Source organism: Pleurodeles waltl, chromosome 4_1 (assembly GCF_031143425.1).
Source record: "Pleurodeles waltl isolate 20211129_DDA chromosome 4_1, aPleWal1.hap1.20221129, whole genome shotgun sequence".
NCBI lineage: Eukaryota > Metazoa > Chordata > Amphibia > Caudata > Salamandridae > Pleurodeles > Pleurodeles waltl.
In genome coordinates this window covers 508,494,666-508,516,063 of record NC_090442.1, presented here as the reverse complement: position 1 = coordinate 508,516,063, position 21,398 = coordinate 508,494,666, and the positions used below count along the sequence as shown (strand labels likewise).

The following is a 21,398-nucleotide window of genomic DNA, read 5'->3' as shown; positions in this document are numbered from 1 at the left end:
CACCCTGCCCTATGGGTTACCTAGGGCCTACCTCAGGGGTGACTTTTATGTTGAAAAAGAGGAGTTCAAGGCTTAGCAATTACTTTTAAATGCGAAGATGAAGTGGCAGTTAAACTGCACGCACAGGCCTTGCAACGGCAGACCTGAGACCTGGTTAAGGGGCTACTTATGTGTCTGGCACAATCAGTGCTGCAGGCCCACTAGTAGCATTTAATTTACAGGCCCTGGGCACATGCAGTGCACTTTACTAGGGAAGTGATAGCAACAAGAAAAGTTACTTTTCAGGATAGAGCAGGAGGGGCCAGCACAAACGGAGGTCCCACTAGTCTTGTTAATACAACGTTAAGATTCCGTTTCAGAGCTGGTGGCACCTGAGGAGGAATAACTCCTTCCACATAGGCTTTAATGACAGGGATTCAGAATAGAGAAATGTGTTGCATTTTCTGAAGATAGGTGGCTACAACCACAAGATGTAGTCTTATTAAAGTGAAGTCTAAACCAGAAGTTTATACGTGAAAGAAGTGTCAGACAATGTCTTGTACTCTGGCTGCTAATGGATCAATATGTTTGGAGTGACAATAGTGAATAAACCTCTTCCATTTAGCAACATAACAAGTACGAGTAGTAGGCTTGCACACTTCTTTAAGGATGTCCATGCATTCTGGTGGGAGATTAAGGTATCCAAACTCTAGGACTTCAGGAGCCAGATCGCAAGGTTGAAAGTCCTGGGATCCAAGTGCCTCACTTCTCCATGGTTCTGCATGGGAAAGCCCTGCCTGTTGGAAAATGTCTCATGTGGGACCACTGATAGTTTGAGGAGGGTGGTGAACCATGGGTGTCGTGCCCATGTGGGAGCCACAAGGATCAGGGAGGAAAATCTTAAGCAAATACCCCTGACCAACTTATCCATAGTGCATTGCCCTTGGATTGTGGGAGTGGAAACATGGAGTCAAAGTTTTGGTATTTTACATCTTTATGCTGTGGCAAAAAGATATAACTCTGGTAGTCCTCAGTAGTGCTGGAGGACTTGCAGGTGGAGTTCCTACTTGTGGATTTGTTGCTGCATTCTGCGGAGAAGGAGTCGGTGTCCAGCCCCAGCAAGTATTCTGCTAAAACATGGATCTTGTGATGGAGAGCCTATTTCCAAATGTTCTGGGCTAGGGGATATAGCTGAGGGGATCTGGTGCCTCCTTGTTTCTGAAGGCAATACATGGCTGTCATGCTGTCTTTTCTGATGAGGATTACCTTGCCAATCAGGTGAGGAAAGAAAGCTTTCAACTATAGATTAACAGCTAGTCGCGCTAGGTGATTTGTGTGGAGAGTTTGTTTACTGGGTCTCCATGGAGCTTTGACAGTCAAATTCTGTAGATGTGCCATCCATCCCGTAAAGGAGGCTCCTGTTGCTATGGTCCTCTGCAGAACTGGGTCTAGGAATGACCATCCTTTTAACAAATTGTTGGTGTTCCATCATTGCAGAGAGTGACAAGTTTGACAGCCAACCAACACTAGATCTTCCCATTCACCCTCCGCTTGAGACCATTGGAGCGCTAAGTACTCCTGCAATGGACGCATGAATAACCTGGCATGGGGCACTATAGCAATGCATGAGGCCATCATGCCAAGGATGCGCATAACTGTTCTGACTGTAACCTGCTTATTTGGTTGAAATAGAGAAAAGAGTGCCTGAAAGGATTGTAGCCTGGCGGCATTTGAGTAGGCTGTGCCCATCTTTGAATTAAGAATTGCCCTAGATAAGGTCAGATCTGAAGGGGTCAGAGATGGGATTTTAAAGTGCTGATGGTAAAGCCTAGTTTGTGAAGTAGGTTGATGGTGACCTGAATGAACCGGTGGCACTTTGATGAGCCAATCATCCAGATAGGGAAAAAAATGTATGCCCTGTTTGCGTAGGTAAGCAGCCACTGCAGCAAGGCACTTGGTGAAGACCCTGAGTGCTTCTGTGATTCTGAAGGGGTGCACTTTGAACCAGTCATGCTGTCCGCTTACTACAAATCGGAGGTACCTGCGATGTGCAGGATGGATCAGAATGAAGAAATTGGTGTCCTTGAGGTCTAGTACGGTCATGAAGTCGCTTTATCGTAGTAGTGAGATGACATCCTGAACAGTGACCATGTGAAAGGGTTCTGAGAGAATTCATTTGTTTAGGGGCCTTAGGTCCAAGAAAGGTTGGAGGGAGCCATCCTTTTTGAAAATAAGGACGTATAACAAGTAAACTCCTGCACCCTGCTGATCATGAGGGACAGGTTCTATAGCTTCTTTTTGAAGGAAGGCTTGGACTTCTTCCAGTAGTAACCTTTAGTGCTGTGGGGAGAGTTTGTGTTTGCAAGGTGGAATGTTTGGAGGTGTGGAAATGAGCTCCAGACAATAACCATGTTGGATAATATCCAACATCCACTGGTCGGAGGTGATGTTCCGCCAAGCCGGAAAGAACAATTGGAGACCTCCCCAACTGCTGTTATGTGATTGGGGGGAATGAGAGATGAGGCAGGGCTTGCTGACTAAAGGTGGCACATTCTTTGGGAGATCAGTACCTCTGTCTTTTGAATGGTTTCCTCTGTAGCAGCATCAGAAATAGCCTCTGGGAGAAGTGTTTTGGGTTTGTGGTTGCTGGTAAGATGTGGAGGTTTCTGTAGAAGTGGTATTGGAATCTCTGTGGTAGGCTTAGTAGTGAAAGGTGCCACAAAGGAAAGGGGTTTGAAGAGCACCCATTGCTTTCGCTGTTTCATTGTCCTTTTAAATTTTTTCTTAAAAAGGTGTCTACCTGTGAGCCAAAAAGATGTTTCCCATTGAAAGGCAGATTAAGTAGGTTTTGTTCGACTTCTGTTTTGAATCTGGAGAACCGGAGCCAAGCATGTCTCTGTTATAGGACACTTGAATTTACACTCCTAGCAGTATCTGCAGCCTATAGGGCATGGCTTATGGTTGTGTTAATTATTAGCTTATGGTTGTGTTAATTTTTAGTTTGCCTTCAGAGGCTATTTGATAGCCTCCTTTTTGTGTTCTTTTGGGAGGATTTGGAGGAGTTTCGCAATTTTGTCCCAGTGGGCCCAATCATACCTTAAAAAAAGCCAGTAGAACTGGCCATATGCCAATGATTGCCCAACTGTGCGGCACCTTTTTGCCTGTGGCATCTATTCTTTTACTCTCCTTATCTGGTGGAAGGGCATCACCAGTGGTTTGAGAGTTGGCACTTTTGTGTACGGTTGCTACAGCTAAAGACTCAGTTGGAAGTTTACCCCATATGTAGAGTGGCTCATTAGGGGACCCTTCATATTTCTTATCTGCCCTTGGTGGTATGACCCCAGCTCATACTGGGTCGTAGAAAAGTTGAATCCTCATGTCAGATTCTACAGGGAGTGCAGAATTATTAGGCAAGTTGTATTTTTGAGGATTAATTTTATTATTGAACAACAACCATGTTCTCAATGAACCCAAAAAACTCATTAATATCAAAGCTGAATATTTTTGGAAGTAGTTTTTAGTTTGTTTTTAGTTTTAGCTATGTTAGGGGGATATCTGTGTGTGCAGGTGACTATTACTGTGCATAATTATTAGGCAACTTAACAAAAAACAAATATATACCCATTTCAATTATTTATTATTACCAGTGAAACCAATATAACATCTCAACATTCACAAATATACATTTCTGACATTCAAAAACAAAACAAAAACAAATCAGTGACCAATATAGCCACCTTTCTTTGCAAGGACACTCAAAAGCCTGCCATCCATGGATTCTGTCAGTGTTTTGATCTGTTCACCATCAACATTGCGTGCAGCAGCAACCACAGCCTCCCAGACACTGTTCAGAGAGGTGTACTGTTTTCCCTCCTTGTAAATCTCACATTTGATGATGGACCACAGGTTCTCAATGGGGTTCAGATCAGGTGAACAAGGAGGCCATGTCATTAGATTTCCTTCTTTTATACCCTTTCTTGCCAGCCACGCTGTGGAGTACTTGGACGCGTGTGATGGAGCATTGTCCTGCATGAAAATCATGTTTTTCTTGAAGGATGCAGACTTCTTCCTGTACCACTGCTTGAAGAAGGTGTCTTCCAGGAACTGGCAGTAGGACTGGGAGTTGAGCTTGACTCCATCCTCAACCCGAAAAGGCCCCACAAGCTCATCTTTGATGATACCAGCCCAAACCAGTACTCCACCTCCACCTTGCTGGCGTCTGAGTCGGACTGGAGCTCTCTGCCCTTTACCAATCCAGCCACGGGCCCATCCATCTGGCCCATCAAGACTCACTCTCATTTCATCAGTCCATAAAACCTTAGAAAAATCAGTCTTGAGATATTTCTTGGCCCAGTCTTGACGTTTCAGCTTGTGTGTCTTGTTCAGTGGTGGTCGTCTTTCAGCCTTTCTTACCTTGGCCATGTCTCTGAGTATTGCACACCTTGTGCTTTTGGGCACTCCAGTGATGTTGCAGCTCTGAAATATGGCCAAACTGGTGGCAAGTGGCATCGTGGCAGCTGCACGCTTGACTTTTCTCAGTTCATGGGCAGTTATTTTGCGCCTTGGTTTTTCCACACGCTTCTTGCGACCCTGTTGACTATTTTGAATGAAACGCTTGAGTGTTCGATGATCAAGCTTCAGAAGCTTTGCAATTTTAAGAGTGCTGCATCCCTCTGCAAGATATCTCACTATTTTTTACTTTTCTGAGCCTGTCAAGTCCTTCTTTTGACCCATTTTGCCAAAGGAAAGGAAGTTGCCTAATAATTATGCACACCTGATATAGGGTGTTGATGTCATTAGACCACACCCCTTCTCATTACCGAGATGCACATCACCTAATATGCTTAATTGGTAGTAGGCTTTCGAGCCTATACAGCTTGGAGTAAGACAACATGCATAAAGAGGATGATGTGGTCAAAATACTCATTTGCCTAATAATTCTGCACTCCCTGTACATTTCCAAGATATTTCTGTTTTAATTTTTTAGGTACATAAGATCTGAGAAAACTTTTTGCACATAAATATGTGGTGGGGAAAGGAAGTACATCCATAAGGGCCTCTATGCTCTCCATAACGATTCTTTCACATATAATTCATTTGTTTCGTAGCACCTATCATACCAGTGTAGGGTGCTGGATCACTTTACAGGGATTACAAGGTGTAGGATTTACGTCATCCACACTGGTGGGCATTTTCTAAGAGTGCTTGGTCTGGAGAAGCAAAAACTCAGGATTCAGAACATAACACAGTGGTTAGCATTGACTCTAACAATACAAATGTATTTCTACGCAAGCAAACCTTTTTGAGCAGCATAAGGAAAATAAAAGACTGGGGAAAAAAACATGACTTTCTAATTTGTGCCATGCAGTTTGCATGCAGCTTTGTGATGGCAGTTTATAGCTCACTGTGCTAGATTGAGATTGTAATTTATGAACTGCTCAGGAACAAAAGAATTTCTATAACAAAAGCAGTAACCCACTGTGATATGCACATAAAATATTGTTCTTTGTGTGGTAAACATTCTTTGCTGCAGGCACACTACCAACTGCGCTCACTTAGAAGAGTCAAAACTGCCACTACACAAAACTCCCATCTCTCTCCAAGAGGCACATTAATCACCAGAGTTAGCTTTTATTTTCGCCCGGACATGGCTTTACAGTGCTTTTAAAACCGCAGCACAAATAAAGTAATATAAAAACAAACACTTTTATGTCAGAGGCCCCCAGTTGGAAAAGGGCCTTCCTGCCAGCCCAGTCCTGCGGACCTCCTGGGAATATGTCACAGGCCCCTGGTGGTCTGAGGGCCCAGGATGGGAACCGCTGACCTAGTGCGTCGGACTCTTCAAATCGTGTGCACCCCAAACTTTATTGCCTCAGACTTGAAGGTCTTAAAATCAGTATTTCTTGACCAGTTATGAATCAAGAACATGGAAAGACTTTATGTGCACAATCTAGTAATTCGCGTTTGAACGTACATTGGTTGTTAAGACATTCTTAGGAGCGCCAGAAACTCCACTTTACTTTTGAACTGAATGTGCTCTCAAGCATTATTTGTAAGGAAGCCTGTTAGGGATATTACTGTAAATAACTGTTAAACACTCTTCTTCTTGTTACTAGTGTATCACACCTGCATCAACACTAAAAGATCCGGGGAGTACAGACCCTCCTGTGCAGTGCGGCAAGGCAGCAAAGCAGGATCAGTGATGCAAGTCTTTTCCTGTTTTATCCCAACCACCCCCCTTTCCCTCAGAGGCAGTGACTGAATTAAGGTTGTGGTTACTTGTTTCATTCGCTGCCCCAGGCAGGATTAGAGGTCCAGCATTGTCTCTGCGATTGGACCCAGGTGAGTGTGTGAAAGTAACAGCAGCTTGTGGAAGCTGGTTGCCCTACCAATAAGGAAATTATAGGAAATGGTATCATCATGGGGAAGGGCTGTGGGGGGCTGAGATGAAGGTTTTGCGGGGCACAGGTTGGGGTCTTTATCTGCTGGCAGATCACTGTAGTAGCTATCCAAGGGTCATCTTGTGGCTGTACATCTGAAATGGCCCTAGATCGTGTCCATCTATGTATGAGTGAGGTAATCCTTAAGGTGAATGTGGTGTAAGGTCAGCTGGTGAAGCAGGAGGTGAGGGTGAATGAGGTACAGCAGGTACGGGTGGTGGACCTGCAATGTGTAAAGGTCCTTGAGGTCTTCTCTGTCTTCCTTCTCTGCTTAGGAGGAGTTAGAATGTCCAAAGCCTCTTCGAAAGATAGTTGCCTTTTGGAAGGTTAAGCAGCAGTTTGAAAAGAGCGGGCCTGTCTGTGGGAGGATCATTAGGTGTTTTTGCCTGTTGTGGATCTCCTCATGTAGCCTTTGAAAAATAAGTCTGGCAGACCGTGATCGATGAGCATCCTTGTTGCTGGACACCAATGATCTCTGCTTTGATGCCAATGTTTTCAGCTTCAGCACCAACGTTAGCCTATGTTTCGATGCCGAACTTTTAGGCTCTGAAGCTCAGCTCGACCTCAAAGTGTGAGTGGCCGGTGTGGAGGCAGTCTGCTTCGATGTTTTCCTCTGTGCTGAGCTAGGACTGATTGCTTCTGAAGTCATTAGTCGGTGCCGACCATGGCCCGAAGGCATGGGCAGCCTGGCAGTCTGTTTTTGATATTGAACCTTTGTGGTGGACTGCTAGCATCGGTGAGGGCACAGTACTCATGGCTGGCTGTGCTGCAGGCTGATCATGGATCTCCAGGTCAGAGCTGGAGCTGTCATCAGGGAGAAAGTCCCTTTGTTAAGGTTCGGTGTACTTTCTATACTTGTCAGTTACATTTCAAGACGTCGAGCCCGACAGTCATGCAAAGTCTTCTTGAACATGAAGGAGTGGCAAGCCTCGCAGTTAGCCTTGTTGTGCTCAGCGGAGAGGCCCAGATTGAAGACTTGGTTGAGCATGGTATGAGGGTATTTAGTATGCCATCGAGGACAGTAACAAAAAGGCATCTGTTCCATCACTGTGTGGACATGGTGGGGGATACGCCTAAGGGCTGAAGTAAGGCCCGAAGGGCAGATGGTCCATGTGGGGCCGCAGTTGACGGAAAATCACCTTGTCCATTCTGGAGTAGTCAAACAGAACGGAAGTGTGATAAGATTAAAATCAACAGCAATACCGACAGAAGGCAGATATAGACAGAGGAAGGTGCAGCATGACTGTGCTGAATAGGAGCATGAGAGAACATGTCCAAACCAGACAGCGCCAACAACCTAACAATGACGTTGATGACCAAGAGCATTACCAGTGAAAGGAAAAGTCAGTACCTTGTGAATTGAAAGACTTTCTTTCAAGAAAAACAGCTTGCACACATACAAGCTCAATGCTAGATGGGAGGAATATGCACAGCATGTGTATTAGCAGCTACACGTGCCTCAAACTTTATGTTATGTTGAAAATACATGGATGGCAACATTTTGTATGAAAGACTATTATTACATTGAGCCTGCTCCAGACCAATGAGAAGTCAGTAGAATTTTCTTGCAATTTTCCAATATTCTTTCCCCAGTTCTGCACAACCCACTGTAAGCCTTCTCCATTGTATTCAGAAAGGGTTCTTCATGAATATATTGATTTATGCACCACAAAAACATTTAGTATGGGCAGTGGAACAATGGTCCATTTTTGTACCCAATATGACTTTCCTTTCCAAACTACAAGAGCTATTGCAAAACAGATTATTATACTCACATATTTGGAACCCATACTCTGACAGTCTTGTCTCTTGAAGCGGAGGCCACAAGTTGCCCTGAAGGTGAAAAGTGTACACTTGTCACCCCTTTTTTATGACCCACAAATCTAAATGCTTTGGATAGTGGCTTGAAGTTCCAAATCATAAGAAATGAATCCAAGGAAGATGTGGCTGTAAGAAAAGCAATAGTTAAAACAGAGTTAGATGTACACTCAATCAGTCAAAAGAAGTAACTAGAGTACTCGCCATATTGTCATGTGACACAAATAATAACAACAGAATTATTTGTAACCATTTTTGTTCTTCTGACATGAAAAAAACGATTCCAGTTTCAATAATTAAAATTTCCAAGGTAATAATTTTGAAATTGAGCTAGTGCACTTCTTCATTACAAAGCTAACTAAGCATATTATTTCTTCTTCAACCACGTCACCAATGATATTGAGGGGGGAAGGAGGAGGCTTGTAACACACCCCTAGATAGATTGTGCAGGAATTTAACCCCCCACACTCGAAGATTGGAAGGTGGAGAGCTGTTCCAGGATTTTTTTGTAATACATTCTTTAACTTTCCTGTATTAGTCAAAGAGCAAAGTGGTAATGGTCATTCTGAAACTAGACAAACACATAAAGAAGCATAAAACACAAGAGTGATCAAACCAATGGGAGATTCTATGCATATCCATGGCTTAACATGCTATTGGTAACACAAAAGGATGATGGACGGAGTGCTGAACAATGCAAACACTCGCCATCAGTCTCAGATCTGAGTTTAATCCATCATTCTTTTGCTCACCATGCCACCCCAGTTTGGACCCAGCCATATGCAAATCAGTCTTGACTGTGTTCCTCATGGGAACAGTCCAGCCCGAACTGCCAAGCCAGGTCCTCCCTGGACCGGAAACAAGTATCCTGGGACTGGTTTCAGGGTATCACCCTTCATCAGCCAGGCTAGCTTGAATCCAGTGGCACAGTGAGCAAGGGACCCACGTCTGGGCATACCCTTCCCACTTAGGGCAACTTTAGCAACACAAAAGGATGATGGACGGAGTGCTGAACAATGCAAACACTTGCCCCAGTCACAGATCTGGGATTAATCCATTGTTCTTTTGCTCATCATGCCACCCCAGTTTGGACCCAGCCTTATGCAAATCAGTCTTGACCCTGTTCCTCATGGGAACAGTCCAGCCCGAACTGCCAAGCCAGGTACTCCCTGGAACCTATAGAAAAGAATCACAGATCTCGAGGACTGCAGCAGGTAGAACAACATCTGCACTTACAGCATACCAGAGTTGGAAGATGGGGAAAATCTAAGCCATTTTTTTAAATCTTTCTTCCTCCGCCTCCTGGGCATCACCTTCCAACTTCAACTGGACATACAGCGAGTGCATAGGGTTTGCTGCAGACTGAACACCCCTTCTTTCCAACAGAGGCCAATCATAGTCTATGTGTTGCGATATACCCACGTTCATCTTATTTCACCAGCGGCCAAGTCTCACTGTCGTAAACATATCAAAATACTCAGGTGGCCATTTCTACTAACTTCTCTCACTCTATGACTATTGTAAGGATGAAATTCCTGGCGCATCAACCAGCGCTCAAGCAAAGCGGTATCTGATATGGTTTACTCCACCCAGTGATTCTACTTCTGATGCACAATGGCTGCATTAGAGAACTTTACAATACCCAAGAGGTGGAAGACTACATGGACTTTATCCCCAGTACAACTACTGTTACAATCTCCGCATCCTCACCAATGACAACTGAGGACACCCCCCCATCCTGCTGTTGAAAAGGATGATAGACACAAAGGCAAGAACACCAGCATAAACCATAACAACATCCGTGCTCCAAGGGAAAAAAAAAAGTTCCCAACCCCGAGAGAGGGGCAAATCTCGCTGGCCACTGAAACCATAACTAGGTCGATAGAGGCCACCTTTATGTTTTCACTTTTTAATGGCATCCAGAGGACCTTATCGAACATGTTGCAGGTAGGTTGGCTATCCTCTCCCAAGGGGTGCCTCACCGCCTCAAAATACTTGTATAGCTCGTCACTTCAGGCTGAAGTGCCCAACGCAACATGCCTCACTCTTTCCTGTTCAAATATTTAGCTGATAGAGAAGTCACTGACCAGCCCTCTAGCAATCTGGTCCATAAATGTTAACAGCATGACCAGCTATGTCTGCAGAAAGAAGGAACTAACCTATCTAATGTCTACAAAACCTGATATCACCCTCATACAAGAGACACACACATCTGTTGTCAGCAGATCAGTGGGTCAGGTCCTCTCGGCATCTAGAGATGCTCCAGAAGCTGATGTCCTGGCTGGGGCTTCTGCATTTTATCTGAAAATTAGAGTGCCAATCATGATCCATTCGAATTTGACAGCCAAGATCACTCATGTGTGGGTGGACCAGTATGGTTACTACATCCTCGGTACACTTTTCGGACAAGATCACCTTCTCAAGGTAGACTCCATCTACGCTCTCAACCTTGCTAAAGCCTCTTTCCTTGCTGGCTTACACAGATCAGAGGTAGACAACTGATATCTGACACCGATCATTGGTGGTGACTGGAATATAGACATTGAACCAGTCTTGCTACCTTCTCTGCTCCAGACCTCAGAAACAACTGTGACAGAAGCTTGCTCTGGGACATCACGGCTGACCCCTAGTGCCTCTCACAGCTCAGGGGCAGTGATTATACATTTCTCTCTTGCCCTCACAGCATTGAATTCCGCATCAACTTGATCCTTGTCAAAAGCTGCCTTAAAATACTTGACAGCACAGTCCTCAAGAGTCCAATTTCAGACCATGCCCTAATCTCAATTTCGCCGGACTTGCGACTCCACTCCAAGCCAAACCACCAAAAAAGCCACAGAATATATGATTATTATAAGAAAGAGGGAGGAGCATTCATATCAATGTTTTCTACAAATCTCTTTCAGGAAAAAGTCATAAATGAGTTCTAATATCCCATTTGGAGTCCAAACATCAAAATGTGTAGTACTTTTGGGCGGCAGGTGAAGACTGGACAAATGATTTCCCCGAGTACCTGAAAGGTGACTTGATTGTTGGGGAGATATAAAGTCATTTTAGGGCTTTTCATAGTAGATGCTTGTTTGAGTGAGTTGAGTCAACAATTCAGACGTTCTGTACTGTAGAAAGTCCTGGGTGGAGACTATCACAAATGTTGAACATCTGGTTAATTTACTCTGACAGGAAGGGATGATTAGTTGTTTAGTAGCCTCGGTATGGTGCGTTGAATGAGAGACTGTCATCCAGTGCTTTAAGCTTTTCTGGGACATTGTTTCCAAGTTCAAGAAGGACCAACAATGGTCAAAAATAGCACTTTTCAATATATCCAGATCTGGTTTCCTGGGATTAACCATATACCTTGCTTTAGCAGAAGGGCCAATATTTTTATTCTCTGATAGATGAGTGTTTTTCTTTCTGTCGGCTTTATCCTTTAATAATGACTGTCCATTCTTCAGCTTTCTTTTGGATGGTGGAAGGCTTGTTGCTGTATGTTGACTTGTTAAGTCATGGATGTTGTCAATTTGTTGGCTTTGAAAGATGCATGAGTTTTTGGCAAGTGCTGTAGTACAATTAGGACTCTTTGTCTTTAGGGTCACAAAGACCTTTCCCCTCTGAATTAGTTGCTAAAATTAAGACATTTGCCTCATTAATCTCAGTAAAGGCCGCTGCGTCCTTGGAAAGGCAGTGGACTGCATCTATTCTCTCCCCCACTAGGCTAGTACCTATATTAATTACCCCATGACTGAAGTGAGGTAGCTGGTGATTGTGGGTGTGATGGAGGCAACAGTGCCCTTCCGCCTTTCATGGATGAAGCTTTCCTTTTACCCGTAGCATCCAAGCGATAAAAGGTAGCAGATAAAACACAATCCTACATTTATAGTCACTGTCCTTTCTTTAGGCTACGCTGTAGAAAACCAAGGGGTATAGCCCTGACCCTGCCTCTTCCTGGTAATGGCGGGCTCAAGAAAGGCTCGCCTTTGCCCAGGCGACCACACCCATCCCTTGCAGCGAGGAGAAATCCAGTACCAAATAGTGTGTGATGGGGTGTGGCTGTCTCCCCCTCTTCAGGGCAGAGCAGCCTCCTGAGACTTGTAGTCCCTTTGATGCAGTGCAGGCATCCATGATACAGGATGGCAGGTGGTGCAAAGATGGAGGTCCTTTCTGGGCTTTAGCTGTATTGATTTGTAAGCATGAAGAAACACCAGCTTCGGACCCTAGTATGTCTGGGCCTCTCTGAAAAGTTTCCCCAGGAGCAGAATCGAGTGATCTGCTGTGATCTTCTACAGCTTGGTCGGGAAACCATCCTCACCTGGTGCCTTTCCTGTAGCCATGCCTTGTTTCACGTCAGCGATTTTTGCATACGTTATCGGTCCATCGAACTGGTCCTGCATCTCCACAGTTAGTTACTAGAAGGGAAAGGCGGTCAATGACCTGATCTTCTAAGGTGGTAGTAGACGTAGCTACCGATGTGCAGAGGCAGGTGAAGTATGACCAGAATTTCTTGTTTATGGCACTCATCTGGGTAAGGGTATCCACTGTCTAATGCTGGTATTTTTGCTTGGGCCATTCTTCGTATTAGTTGCTAATCGAGAAGAAGTCCAGCTTTCTCACTGTACTTGCAGTTCCATTGTCAGAGGCATGTCTAAGAATTTTCTGCAGGTTGGGAGATGAAAGTGTTGTGATCATATATTTTTTTGAGTAGGGATGCGTAAGCGATTATTACAAGAAAGAGGGAGAAGCACTCATATCAATGTTTTCCAAAAATCCTTTTCAGTAGAAAGACATAAATGAGGTCTAATATCCCATGTAGAGACCAAACATTGAAATGTGTAGAGCTTTAGTCAATAATGATGCATACCACAGAACGAGTGTAAACCAAAATGTTCATCCTTTATTGCATGCTTATGTTAAGCATGAACACAGTCTTAAAATACAAACACGGACACAGCCAACGTGTTTCGTCCTGAAACATACGGACTTCTTCAAGGTTGTTGAAAAACATGTACAAATCTGTTTAAAACATATATTTAACACAAACGAAATAAGCAACAAATCATAATCATTAAACATAAACATCATTTAAATAGTGTTCCTTTCAAAGTGCAGTGTGACCATAAACATATTTTCAGGATTCTTTTGGATCTGTTAAATTCAGTCTGTTTATCTGTATCAGAACAAGATGTGTTATTTAGAATTTGATTTAGTAAACTCCAAGTGGCTTCCTGCACTCTTTAGAGCGGTTTGAGTATTCTATGTTAGGACCGGAGGCGAGGATTATGCTTTCTTTCTTCACTTTTGTTTCACATAGCGGCCATTTCAAAACGGTAATAAAATTATAAATCCCATGAACACGTGGGATAAAAAGTTCATTATAGTTCATCTAATCAGGTTTTCCCTGTCCTCTCATGGTCCCTTGTCCCTGCTGTTTCTTCCTCTTTCTTTGCTGCCCCTCGCAGATTTCCGGTAAGTGCTGAGCATGTGGGCTGTATTTTGTTCTATTTATTTTATGTGATTAGTCTGTGCCATTGCGCATTATAACAAGTATTTTGCCTTTTTAGGTATTTTGTTCAACCCTCCATGGAAGGACACACGCTTCTACGTGGTTGCGGCCCCACAGGAGCATTTGTCACTCAGAGAGATGTGGGGGCTGTGCGGCGTGGCCCTCTGACCACGAGAGGCACCAACACACCTCTTTTGAGGCTTTTTTGAGATGAGTGCACTGGTTGCATTCAGGAGATAGTGATTGGTTCAGCGCCCCCCGCTGCCTGTCACTCCCCTGCAAACAGAGCCTGTATTTCACCTTCAGACAACATATACAAAGGGGTTGGTATTTTTTCACGGATATGTGACTTTAATCTCCTCACACCTGTGCATGCCGATATGCCCACATTGAGGCACGTATACGAGGTCAGTCAGTCATTAGCTCCATCACACATACAGCATGACCACACGCTAGTCCCTTTGAGAGCTTTTGGGACACGCACCCAGGCCACTACTCAGACCAGGTTTTACCATCCTTGTCACTACCTGTTAACACAAGTAAGCCCAGTGAATATAAGGACAAGATTTTGGTCACAGCAGAACACCTCCTGGCCCTAGCCAATCAATTGGCAAACTGGCAGTCAAGGTATCTTCAGGACCTCAGGCTCTGGAAACTGGATCAGTCTGTGTTCTAGGTGCTGGAATTCACAGGCCCTTGATTGCGCCCTCACAGGTCCCATTACATGTCTATTTCAGCCAGCATTAAAGTGCCCCTGATATGTAGAACATATAAAACTCATATGTAGGAAGAGTCCATTACTTACTTCTCCATCGATGAGAATTTCTGTGTGGTCATAGATGCCTCCATACAGAGGGTGGGCTTGAAAGCTATGGAATACCTGGAGACTCTTGTCATGAACCTGTATCCCCATAAAGGAAAAGATGAGACCTTACAAGTTTATAGAGATGCTATTTTAGTCGAATTGCTATGATATCTAATTTTTTATAAAAACTTAATATCCAAGTATTTATTATACAGATTTTACTGTTTTTAAGTATGGCCAAAGTTTTAATGCTAACTAGCACACTGTCGATATTTATATGATTGCAGGTTTTATGTTCTACGTACAAATGGTGTAATTTTACTATGCAATATTTTATTATGTAAGAGTGTCTGTCCTATTTCTTTTTTTTTCTTTGTATTTTAATAGTCTAAATTTCTAGACCGAATGAATGAATAAATACATTTAAAAAAACAAGTCCACAACTGCCTCAAGGCGGAATGTCCTCGCCCATCCCTTGCTCGTAAAGTGGCCCTTATCCCAGAGACAGATCCCCACATGGCGATTTTTTTCACCAAATACGTCTGTGACCCTTAGAAAGGCATTGACTGCTCATGGCAGTCCTGGCAGGACAAACTACTCAACATTGCTGGTCCCCTTCCTAAGATACTAGATATGGTGGAAGATGCCAAGGCCTCCGGATCTCTTATCCCCCCAGTGGTCTTGTCTGGATAAGCACACACAGCCATAATTTTACTTGGCAATGGCAAATGAGTGGAGACACTCTTTGCTCATTAAAACTGATTTGAAATTAAGGGACCTGACCACCTCGAAGGTAGGCCCAGTGGCCCATAGAGGCCGATTTGGCGATCCCTTTATTAAAAAGCTCAGTAAATTTGTTGCCACGTTCATTTCACTGGACAAAGCTCAGTCCTCCATTACAACATATTTAATCTCTGGGGTTTCATCAGGACTGGCTGCGAAAGGAGGCGTTTGGCCAGCCATGGGCAACAACAGGCTTCATTCTGGGGTCAAGCCTCTAGGCAAGGGCAGTAACAGGATAACTCCTGGTTCGGTGGGTTCTATCCCACCCGTGGATATCTGCTCCACTGGGGCTCCAGAGGAGGACACCAACAAAGCAGCTCTCATGGTGAGTGTGATCCCTTTTCCCCACATAAAGTTAGGGGGGAGGTTGGCAGCTTTTGTCTACAACTGGAAGTCCCTGACATCTGATGCTTAGGTCTTACAGACCCATCAACGGGTTTCCAGATAGAATTCTACTGTCCCCAGTTCAATCCAGAACCCCACCTCCTTTATGTTTCTCCGAAGAGGAGACCTCCTTTGTCATTTCTGAATTGCACTTCCTTCTTTCCTAAGTGGTTATAGTATCGACACAACCGCACTGTATGAGTTTATCAGCAATCTGCTTTTGGTGGAAAAACGACAGGGGAAAAAACGCCCCGTTATCAACCTCAAGCAATTCAACAAGTGGCTGGTCTTCCGCCACTTCAAGATGGAAGGGATTCATCTTCTCAATGACCTTCTTCCCAACATTTGGCCAGCACACCACAATCTCATAGATGTATATCTAACGATCCAGATATTACTGCCCCACCGGTGCTTCCTCCAATTCAATTGGTTGCAAACCACATACTAATTCACGACACTCCCATTTGGACTGTCACAGGCCACGTGGTGTTTCACCAAGGTTCTTAAACCAGCAGTGGAGCACCTCCAGGCCAGACGCATTCATCTAATTGTGTATTTGGATGATATACTGTTGATAAATCACAGCCAGACGGGACTGCTAGCCCACCTTCAGTGGACAGTCTCTCTCCTTCAGTCCCTGGGGTTTCTCATCAATCTGGTAAGTTGGCCTTATCTCTGATACAGTCACTTGTGTTCCTGCGCTTCGTATTGGATTCTGTTCAGGCTACCCTAAGCCAGCCATCCTGGAAGGTGACTAAGATCCGAGACATGTTGACCCACACATCAGCCAAGTCCATCAATCCTTGTCCCAGATTGCGAGGGTAATAGGTCTCCTCTCCTATGCAAATCAGGCCATCTTTCCTGGCAGCATGCACTATAAGGCCCTTCAAAGGCTCAAGATATCACACCTTCACAGAGGCCTGACGTACTTACAGGAGGTACTGTTGATGGATGACACAAAGAAAGAAATTCAGTGGTGGCTAGGCCACATGGAGGTGTGGAATGGACACACCATTTTCAGATCCCAACTAGACTGGTTGATTGAATCCAATGCCAGCGGAGTGGTCTGGGGAGTCAGATGTGAAGAATGTTCCACCAGAGGAAATTGGTTAGAGCAAGAGAGTGCTTTTCACATCAACTGTCTAGAGCTGATGGCAGGCTCTTTCGCAGTCAAGTACTGGACAAAGGAGAAGAAAAACAGCTGTGTCCTCTTGAAGATGGACAATGTGGCAGAGGTCCAGTACATCAACCATCTTGGGGGTACATGGTCCAAACCTCTGATGGACCTGGCCAGAAGCTTCTGGGAATAGTGCCTCAAAAAAAAAAAATTGGTTACAGCAGAACACCTCCCAGCCCCGGCCAATCAATAGGCAAACAGGCAGTCAAGGTATCTTCAGGACCTCAGGCTCTTGAAACTGGATACATCAGTGTTCTAGGTGCTGGAATCCAGATGGGTGCTTTCTCGGTGGACCTATTCACGTCCCGGTTGAACCATCAGGTGGGAAAATTCTTCAATTGAAGGCCCGATCCAATGGCACATGTGACAGATGCCTTCCAGCAACAATAGGGGAAGGAGAAGGGATAAGCATTCCCAACTTTCTCCATGAAAATGTGATTTTCCACCCAAATCTATAGACAGAGGGAGACCATGGTGATAATCACCATATTTTGGAGGTCTCAAGTGTGGTTTGCAGTTTTGATGGACTGTTTGTGGGATTCTCCAATCCCTCTACTCCTGTTCTGAGTTCTCCTTGGATCCCTCAGAGAATCCCCACCATCTGGTTCTGGAGGGTTTTCTGCAGCTTATGCCATGGGGGATTACCAAGGACGATGTTCCAGGACATTCGCACCAGGCTGCAGACCTTCTCTCCAAGTCATGGGCAGGTAACACAGTTAGGAGATATTGATCAGTTTACACCTGATGGATGGGTTGGTGTTGTCAAAGACACTTGGATCCAGAGGGGACGGGAAATGTCCATATCAGGATTTTTGTTTTAGCTGCCTTGGCATCAGAGAGCCCAGCTTCCAGAACAGTAAATGCCTTTTGCTCAGTGATATCAGTGGGAACCCCCCATCCCCCACTCATTGAAGGATTCCCTGCAGGTGAACATCCTATGGTCCCAAAAACACTAAGGGCTATACACCTATCCCTTCTTCCAGAGACGCGCTACTCAGTCCTGTGAGTGTGGTACTCAATCTGTTTATCTCCTGGCCTAGTAATAAATACTTTCCAGGAAACAACTGTCGGCCAAGCTGGCCTCCCTGTTAAGCTAGATTTCCTGTAGACGTGTGTCCAATGTCAGAACATTAGACATCATTGGACGAGTGTTCACTCCGGAAGGTACAACCGGCCACATTTCGAGATGCACAAAAACTAATTCTCAGATGGTCTCCTATGCAGCCTTTCCAGACTCACCTAAATTGTGTGTGGTGCGATGCAATAAAGCTTACGAATCAATGACGGAAGAACTTTGCCCTCATGGGGTACAACAACTCCTTATAGCCCCTAGAAAACCACCCCAAGCTGTGTTGTCCCAGACTATCATTAGATGGGTTAGATGGGCCAAGCATGGAGCAGGCACAGACACAAAAATGTTTGGACCCATACAACCAGAGGAGCGATGGCCTCTAAAGCCTTCTCTTTGGGAGTCACTTGGAAGATATCATGAAAGCAGCGGGCTGGTCACCCAACTTAATGTTCAAGCGCTTCTATTTTAAGCCACTTCCTACCATGGGAACCCTAGTGGTGGATAAGCTCTGAACTAGCATAATCCTCACCTTCAGTCCCGACACAGAATATAAAATTTCCTAGCTGTTGTAACTGAAAGTTTCAATTTTATTAAGGCATGGGGGAGATTTATCAAGCCTGAAGTTGAGGACCAACGTTCTCCCCCACCCCTTCCAGTGGTTTGAAGGATGTTCTTAATGGATCTAAAATACCTTGCAACATGTCATGGATGGATTTTTTCCCTTGGCCCATGATGTAGATTTACAGTTGCCAGCTTAAAGTGATTATTCATGGTCTATAAGCATTGGGACTGTGTTCTCAACGTGTTTTTTTTGTTCACAAGAAATTATCTGAACAAACAGGAGTAACGGTTAGATGTCTGGCTGATATTTGCATAAAGAAAGATAAAGAGACAGCATGGGCAATGTACTAAGAGTGGCGAATGACAACCTGATTGGATGAACTATGATGAACTTTTTATCCCACGTGTTCATGGTATTTGTAGTTTTATTAATGTTTTGAAATGGCTGCTATGCTGAAAAAAAAAGCATAATCCCCACCTTCATATCCTTAATAGAAGTGAAACTTTCCATAATGAAAGGTAGGAAATTATATATTGTGCCTTCGTTGAAAAGAGTGAAATTTGTATTTGGATGCACTGTAGGAATGTAGTGAAATCTTTCAATACTTTGCAAATGTAAATGCTTCACTTGATTGTATGCAAACGCCAATATATTGTGAGTAGACAGTACCTGTAAGAGGTCAGAGTATTAGTTGAGGGGGGTGAGAACCCATTTCAAATAATAATTGCAATCCTTGACAGAGTGAACCACAAATACTTGTGCTAATCTTCTTCTAATAGCTTGGCACAAGCCAGTCAGTTAACTTAGAATCAATGTGTAAAGTATTTATGCAGTACTCAAATAGTAATAAAATGAAACAACACAAGAAAAATCCCAAACCAATTTAGAAAAACAGAATATATTTATATAATAGAATGACACCAAATGTCAAAGTAATTTACAAAATCAGTAAGTAGAACCTGAGATATGAAGTTTTAATGTTTGTACTAAATTGAATTAAATATAGCACCAAAAAGCACCAAACACAAACTGTGGTCAAAAGCTAAGGCAACTGCAATGGAGCGCGTGTGGGATTCAGGGACTAGATTCATCCTGGTGGAAAGTTTTTCTGCCTTAGAAAGTTTTGTGTAGGAAAAGTGGTTGTTGACAAGTCGGCGGTGGAGCGGAAACAAGATTCCTGGGACCAGTTTCAGGGTATCACCCTTCATCATTCAGGATAGCTTGAATCCAGTGGCACAGTAAGCAAGGGACCCACGTCTTTATTAACTGGAACACTGGAGAGGAATATGTGTTCCTCATTCTGAAGGCAGGCAGAACTGCAGTTAAATGAAGTCTAATGGAGGTGTAAGCGAGGCTCAATTTTTGCAAATGAAGCAGGTTACAGACAATGTCTTGGACCGCTGCCTGGAGAGGGTTGATGTTCCAAGGAATACAGTAGTGCACAATTTGTTTTCATTTAACTAAATAGCAGGCTCTGGCTGAACACCTCCGGACTCCTTCAGGATGGCCATACACTCTAGAGGTACGTTGAGGTAGACAAAGACCTCAGGAGCCAGATTGCAGTATTTTGCGGCTTGGGATTTTGGTGTCTTGACGTGGCGAGTCTCTGAATGTGAAGGACCAATCTGTTGGGGGCTTCTCATGAGGCACTAGGGAGAGGTCAAGGACAGTAGTGAGCCAGAGCTGCCTGACAGACACCAGGATAAGAGTGAAGGATGTTTGTTGAAGCTTCCAAACCACAAACGGAAGAAGTGGAAGAGGCATAAATGAGTATGGCAACTATCCCTGAATAGTGGAACTGGGTACCTGGATGTGAAGTTTGCGCATTTTGCATTTTCGGCAGTGGCTAAGAGGTACTAAGAGTAGAACTTGCATGTCAAGTTCCTATTTGTGCAATTGTTGCTGCATACTGAGATGGTCTGTAAAATCGTTGTCCAGTCCAGGTAGGTACTCTACCAGTAGAAAGAATCTGCAATGTACTGTCCACCCGCTAATGTCCTGGACTAACAGACAGCTGTGGAGAGTGAATGCCGCCTTCTTCTGTAGGTAGAATATGGCAGTCATGTTGTCTGTGCGAATGAGAACTGCCTGGTGCTGCATATGGCAGAGAAAAAAATCTGAGGCCTAGCTGGATGGTCAGCAGGTCTTGTAGTTGGTGTGTAGACCCTATTGATGGGGTGTCCACATTCCTTGAACGGTTAAATCCTGTAAGTGCACCCCCCCACCAAGTGAGGAAAGCGTTTGTTGTGATGGACACCTGAGGCACTGGGTCAAGAAAGGGCCGGACTTGGCCGTGCGTGTTGCTGTTCCACCACTGCAGAGTGAAATGACAGCAGTCCGAGATCCTCTCAGTAACCCTCTGCTTGTGACCACTGTGCAACTTAGCGCACCTGCAACAGGTGCATGTGTAACCTGGCATAGGGATCTATAGCAATACAAGAGGCAATCAAGAGGAGGAGGTGTGTGAACCATCCTGACCATTACTTGATCTGCCTCAAAAAAGGAGGAGCAGCAATTGGAAAGCTTGCACCCTTGCACGGTTGGGGTAAGATTTCCCTGTGACAGATTTTTGTACCACCCCAAGAAGGGCTGAACATGAAGGGGCTGGAAGTGAGACTTCGTAATATTGATGTTAAATCTTGGACCATGTAGTGGTTGTATGGGGCCTTTGTGAACCAAGCACTGCTGTTCCACAGGGAATCTCTGAGATACTAAAGACAAAATAGTGGGAAAACCTAAACAGAAACAATAAGGGACATTAAAAAAGATGTACTTTATTACAGGAAGCAAACCTCTATATTTCATTAACTTGACTCTTTCATTTGCACCTGACAAGCCTACCGTCCCAATGATAGCCACTCCCCGAAGTCCCTCATGGTACCCA

At 44.3% G+C, this 21,398-nt stretch overlaps 1 protein-coding gene across 3 annotated transcripts in view; it reads right to left on the bottom strand.

Annotated features, from left to right (window-relative positions):
- LOC138287875 (POC1 centriolar protein homolog B-like) overlaps positions 1-21,398 on the bottom strand; it is a 1,054,814-nt gene that overhangs the window by 938,360 nt on the left and 95,056 nt on the right. For 2 of the 3 annotated variants that reach the window (XM_069228819.1, XM_069228820.1), the window contains one exon: positions 8,195-8,366. In XM_069228819.1, coding sequence (XP_069084920.1) covers positions 8,195-8,366 — 172 coding nt within the window. Of the gene's footprint in view, positions 1-8,194; positions 8,367-14,536; positions 14,621-21,398 lie in introns of those variants that run through there. The other variant, XM_069228821.1, reaches the window with a different exon arrangement.